The 6832-nt window shown below is 32.1% G+C and overlaps 1 protein-coding gene across 1 annotated transcript in view; it reads left to right on the top strand.

Moving 5' to 3' along the window:
- The window catches only part of LOC137635276 (E3 ubiquitin-protein ligase TRIM21-like), an 8294-nt gene extending 1679 nt beyond the window's left edge, over positions 1-6615 (top strand). Inside the window, exons 2-5 of the mRNA XM_068367738.1 lie at positions 1-413; positions 2220-2363; positions 4553-4738; positions 6085-6615. The exon at positions 1-413 is cut by the window's left edge and continues 289 nt beyond it. Coding sequence (XP_068223839.1) covers positions 1-413; positions 2220-2363; positions 4553-4738; positions 6085-6615 — 1274 coding nt within the window. The remainder of the gene's footprint in view (positions 414-2219; positions 2364-4552; positions 4739-6084) is intronic.
- Positions 6616-6832: the final 217 nt, after the last annotated feature.

Here is a 6832-nt window from a genome sequence, read left to right as displayed (position 1 = left end):
ACTTTAGGGAAGGAGTAAGTCAGGCGAACCTTGTTCGGTGTCAGACAACAAAATCTCAACTTCAGAATTCCATACAGGGTAATTCTGACCTCAGGAAAGGCATTTTGGAAGCGAAAAAGAAGATTAAAGATGACATGCTGATCAAGATGAAGCAGCAGGAAAAGAGCTACGAGTTACAGTTAGTCCACTTGGAAGAGCAAAATGAAATCTTGAGGCGTCAGCTCAACATGATATCGGAAAAGGAAAGGCTATTAAGATACACGGATGAGAAGTTGCAGGAAGCCAATGACTTCACTATAGCTGGTCCTATCATGGACCAGACTGAGGAGATCACCCAAGAGATTATGACAATCGTGAACGATTTAAAAGATGTTCTGTCAGTTGATGAGAAGAGTCGCCTCTGCATCAGAAAGGTTTGTTGTTACACTTTGAAAAATAAATTTTTTTCCAAAGGTTTATTTTTAAAAAATTATGTTACTTCAATAGTTGATAGCCTTGGGTAGTAACATAGCCTCTGTACCATAGTCTTTTACTGTCTTGGGTTTAAGTTCTCTTGCTTGAGGGTACACTTAGGCACATTATATTCTCTCTTCATTGTTTGTATATGAGATCTGTTTTAATGTTGTTATTAATCATAAGATATTTTATATTGTTATTCATTTCTTCTTATAGCCTATAAAGTTTATTTGTTTCCTTATATCCTTTCCTCACAAGATTACTTTCTCTGTTGGACCCCTCGAGCTTATAGCTTCCTACGTTCCCAATTACAGTAGGTTTGTAACATAGCAAATGATAATAATAATAATAATAATAATAATAATAACAATAATAATAATAATAATAATAATAATAATAGTAATAATAATAATAAAAATAATAATAATAATATTGATAATAGTAATGATAATAATCTTCATTAATTGAAATATTTTGTGCGCATGAATGTCATATAAAAAAAAAAAGTTTTTGAAAATTTATCAAAAGGAGTTCAGCATAGTTAATGTAAAAGGCTGTGTAAAAACGATTTTTTTTAAAGTATCATAGTTGGACTTGCAACTCACTAGGTTTATGAATTAGAAACTACCATTAAACATATAATTTGTATAATCTTACCCTCAATGAGAGTTCTTGACAATTTGGAAGTAATATTATTGTTTGGAGCCCATGGGCTTATAGCATCTTGCTTTTCCAACTAGGGTTGTAGCTTGGCTAGTAATAATAGTAATAAATAACAATAATAATGAGGGATACCATTAGATACAGATATGAAGAGAATTGACTATAGTTTTTATTATTATTATTATTATTATTATTATTATTATTATTATTATTATTATTATTATTATTATTATTATTATTATTATTATTCTGAGCATCAATCTCATCTTAATGCAAATATAATTTCATATAAACTGTAGTACAAACGGTGTCAGGCAAGCAAATTCTTTCCTGTCAGTTTTTGGCAGTATTTTATTTTAGTTTGTAGGTGCTTCTCTTGTAGTTTTCTTATATCCTTTCCTCACTGCGGTATTTCAACCAGTTGGAGCCCTCGGGCTATAGTATTCTGCTTTTCCAACTAAGTTTGTAGCCTAGCAAGTAATAATAATAATAATAATAATAATAATAATAATAATAATAATAATAATAATAATAATAATAATAATAATAATAATATTTTTGAATGTGTCATTGGTAAACAACATTTCAAAGGCCCATTACAAATGCATCATTCTTTGGTTGAAACATCTATTAAATTTCAATAATAAAACTAATTTTTATCATTTTTATAATTATAGATTTAAGAATTTTTTTAGTTATGATTCTAATAATTTTTATCATTATAATTTTGATAATTGTATAATTATGAATTTAATGATTTTGATAATTACAAATTTATTAATTTTCATAAGTATATTTTTAATAATTCTTATAATTATAATTTTGATATTTTTTGTAATTACAATTTCAATATTTTTTTTATATCTGTATATTTAATCATTTTTATGATGATAATTTTAATATTTTTTATAATCATAATTTTAATCTTTTTTATATGATTATAATTGCAACAATTTTTTATCATTATAGTTTTAATAACCAGGGGCATCTTTTAATGTTTTTTTTTTCTTTTTTTTTTGGGGGGGGGGCCGGGTGGCGGGGGGTTTCCTTACAGCTAGAATGATCTTATTTACGGTTACCATTATACTGTTATCCTTAAGGTACTCGAGAAGACAAACCAGAAGATCTCTTTAATAGAGGAGATTCTGATTTCTGACGACGATGAAGATGTGACTGGCCTTGTTGCCCGCATAGATGCCCCGGAGGTCGAAGAGGTTGAAGAGGATGCCCCACAAACAATAAATGTAAGGATGCTTTTAAAGCATTTGGTCTTATTCAAGTTATTCTTCCATTTACCTGTATAGTCTGCTAAGATGTTCATATATAACTCCTATCCCGTTTTCTTTATAACTCATCCCGTTTTCTTTATAATTCCTATCCCGTTTTCTATAGTGTCCATGAAGATTCTTGAAGGGTTATCAATTAATGCACACATCCGGTGACTATGAGATTTTTTAGAATTTACCAGTGAATCTTGTTCTAGAATACAAAGTCATCTTTAAGTTACAAATCTCAACGTACATATATATGATTTGTCATTGTGATTCGAAGAACAAATTTTATACCATTCTAGAAACAATATAGTGATGGTTGAGAATAAGAATAGATGACACTTATATAAGGAAGGATTTTCAAACTCAGAAGTAGAAAGGATAATATACTGGTTGATGTTTGTTTACCAGAAAGTATTTTTTTTATGTTATGACTATTTCTTACCATTTTTGTTCTTTTTCATTTTTCCCGGCTTTTTAATATTATTTATTATTGAAAAGCTAGCGTTTGGGGCTGCAAAATAATTGCATGGCTCTTAGTGATGACTAACAAATGAGAAGAAATTAGTATTATTGTAATAAAGAATGAAAGACGTTGAGTTATACTATTTCAAAGGAGTTAACTGATGAAAAACAGTTTAAAAGCATCTCTTTATTCTGAACAAACTTTTATGGAGTCATCATTTCATCTTCAAGTACCATTCTGTTTAAACTTTAAAGATACTGTCCAATTTGCCAGAAATGTAGGCCTGATATACTAAAATTGCAGGTATGATTCCCCAGAGCTGAAATTGTGAATTAACAAATAGTAGGTTTGCTTTGCCAAAATTGTAAGTCTGAATTACAAAAAAAAAGTAGTAGGTTGGCCTGGGCACCAGCTGCCCGTTGAGATGCTACCGCTAGAGATTTATGGGGTCTTCTGACTGGCCAGACAGTACTACATAGGACCGTTCTCTCTGATTACGGTTCTTTCCCTTTGCCTACACTTACACCCAATAGTCTGGCCTATTCTTTACAGATTCTCCTCTGTCCTTATACACCTGACAACACTGTGGTTACCAAACAATTCTTCTTCACCCAAGGGGTTAACTACTGCACTGTAATTATTCAGTGGCTACTTTCCTCTTGGTAAGGGTAGAAGAGACTCTTTAGCTATGATAAGCAGCTCTTCTAGGAGAAGGACAGTCCAAAATCAAACCATTGTTCTCTAGTCTTGGGTAGTGCCATAGCCTCTGTACCATGGTCTTACACTGCCTTGGGTTAGAGTTCTCTTGCTTGAGGGTACACTCGGGCACACTTTTCTATCTAGTTTCTCTTCCTCTTGTTTTGTTGAAGTTTTTATAGTTTAAATAGGAAATATTTATTTTAATATTGTTACTATTCTTAAGATATTTTATTTTTCCTTATTTCCTTTCCTCACTGGGCTATTTTCTCTGTTGGGGCCCCTGGGCTTATAGCATCCTGCTCTTCCAACTAGGGTTGTAGCTTAGCATTTAATAATAATAATAATAATAATAATAATAATAATAATAATAATAATAATAATAATAATAATAATAATAATAATAATAATAATAACTGCAAGTCTGGTTGACTAAAATTAAAAGTTTGATTTCCTAAAGCTGAAATTATGAATTAACAAATGGTAGTTTTGATTTGTCAAAACTGTTGGTGTGGCTTCTTAAAGCCATTAGGAAGGGGCTTCGCTAAAATTATCCCACATTCATTGGAAATTCAATTTTGTTTCAAAAACCTAAAGAAAATCTACTAGTTCCAAACAATCTCTCTCTCTCTCTCTCTCTCTCTCTCTCTCTCTCTCTCTCTCTCTCTCTCTCTCTCTCTCTCTCTCTCTCTCTCTCTCTCTCTGTATGTGTTTCATACCATAATCAATATAAAGCTGAGTAAGCATTATTTCTTTTTTATCTGGAAGAGCTGAAATTGCCTTGCACCACCAAGAAAAAATAACGATTTTATTTTAGTTAATTTTATATCTTTGATAACATATTACCTCATACAAAAGAATTCTCATGTACTGATTTGTTATTTATACTAAGATATCATCAGTGGATGAGTTATGTATGTAGAAAAAAAAATAAAGAAAAATTAATCATTTTTACACGAATCACCTTCATTTGACAATCATAAGAAAGTTTCTTTGATAGGCTCACGGTCTCTTGGTGACGGGTAGTCCAGAGAGACACTTGGCTAGAGAAGGAAAGTTGTGTGCAGTGCAAGAGAGAGAAGGAAGGACTAGTTACGGAAAAATCACTCTCACTGACGATGGAAAGGTGTGCCTGCATCGTTTAAGACAGGATCTGGGACCACCTGCTAATGCGCTGACAATTTCTGTAAGTATGGTATTAGTCTATATGTAAGTACGATGTCAGAATTTCTGTTGGTAAGATATAGAAATTTGTCTTTGTACAATGTCAGGATTTCTGTTGGTAAGATATAGATTTGTCTTTGTACGATGTCCGAATCTCTGTAAGTAATATATCAAAATTCTTCGTTGTCTGATGTCCAAATTTCTGTTGGTAAGATATCAAAGCTTGTCTTTGTACAATGTCAGAATTTCTGTAGGCAAGATATCAAAACTTGTCTTTGTATAATGCCAAAATTTCTGTTGGCCAGATTTCAAAGTTTGGCTTTGTATGATGTCAGAATTTCTGTAGGTAAGCTATCAAAAATCAGCGTTGTCTGATGTCAAAATTTCTGTAGGCAAAATATAGAAATTTGTCTTCGTACGATGTCAGAATTTCTGTAGGCAAGATATCAAAATTTGTCTTTGTATAATGTCAAAATTTCTATAAGTGCCATATCAATATTCATGTCAGTACGGTATCATAATATTTGAAAGTATGATAATAAAATGCTTGCAAACGCACTTTTAAAATTATCAAAAGTCCGATTTGAAAGCTTCTGTTAGAAATATTTCAAAATTGATTTAGGCACGTGAACAACATAATTGTAAGTATGATATCAGAATTTACGAATGCTGTATCAAAATTTCTGTAAGTACTATGCCAAAGCCATCACAGTTCTGATCTGAAAGCCACATAAATCAGAAAAAAAAATATTATACAGAAGTCAGGGCAGTATGAGGAAAGTTTCTACGATGACGATATGCTTCATATAAGGTTATCTTTAGTATATAATTGTAGGCCTATGTCTTTACAAGAATATATTATTAATTTCATGTCCAGGGTAACATTTAATTTTCCATTGAAGTTTGATACTTTCTGGTAATGTCATAACCTCGGTTGAATACATTACGAAGTTTCTATATATCATTATTATGGGAAAATGGATAATAAGGAATTTATACCAAAGGATTTGCAATTTAATATATATTGTTCTAAAAGGTAAATCCGTCGGCGGTTGAAAGATTCATATGAATGTATTACCTTTCGGGATAGTTGTTTTTAGAATTCATTATTCAGAAAATTTTGAATAAAATTTCGACTCAAATTCTCCAACAATTTCCAAATAACGTTTTGGCTTCGTAAATGCATCAGTTAATCAAATAAGTAATCACATTGCTAGTGAGGATATATGACAATATTTTCAATTTCGGATTTGGTCAAAATAATGATCGTAAATTTAAGTTACTAGAATGTTACTTTAGAAGAAGACTATATTTTTCATTCTTGTTGTTTTCTCTATAAAGAACATGGACATTATTCTATCTTCACAGTATGATGATGTTGCTTCACTAACAGACATGTCAGTCAACGTGGCGTTTCTAGAATTGGCAGCGGAAGAAAGGACCATTAAAAGGCTATATATTCGTCTCTCTCCTTTTACGAAATTTGGTCAGCACTTTGTGGCCCTTTGTACAGGTGAAATGGGCCCGTCTTATGCTAACACTATTGTCCTAGACGTAATGAGAAAAGACTCCCCAACTGGAGAACGTGTGCTCTTCGGCGACTATGAAAATAACGACGGATCTGGCGGGAAGGCGCTCATGCCCGGTCTCAACTGGAGCGAATGGGTAAAAGGAACTTATATATCCCCCGCTGTAGCTGGAGCTGTAGGGAGTGTCTTGGGAACTGAAGAAAATGCTGCTCAGTTTGTTATTCTCACGAAAAGCTGTTCTGGACAGAATCTGGGTGGCTGCTTCGGGGTCGTTGAGGAAGGGCTAGACCATCTGAATGAAACAGTCTCTCTGTATTCGAACATTAGAGATGTTTACATAAAGGACTGTGGGGTTGTAGTTAATCTGTGATCTAGTTGTTAAATGGTGAAGCAAGGTCGTGCCCTTTAGGCTTACAGTATCTTAAGAGTTAAAAAACACAATTATTTTTTTCTTTAAATACGAACTGTATCATTACCCACTAATAAAAGAAGTATTTTAATAAGTTTCTAATTCATACCTGACTTCAAAGTTTTCGAGAGAAATGATGACACTTACATATTGTATCTATCTGTCTATCTATCTATCT

The sequence above is a fragment of the Palaemon carinicauda genome, chromosome 3 (assembly GCF_036898095.1).
Source record: "Palaemon carinicauda isolate YSFRI2023 chromosome 3, ASM3689809v2, whole genome shotgun sequence".
NCBI classification, from domain to species: domain Eukaryota; kingdom Metazoa; phylum Arthropoda; class Malacostraca; order Decapoda; family Palaemonidae; genus Palaemon; species Palaemon carinicauda.
Note: the sequence above shows the minus strand (reverse complement) of the source record. Positions and strands in the feature narration are given on the sequence as shown.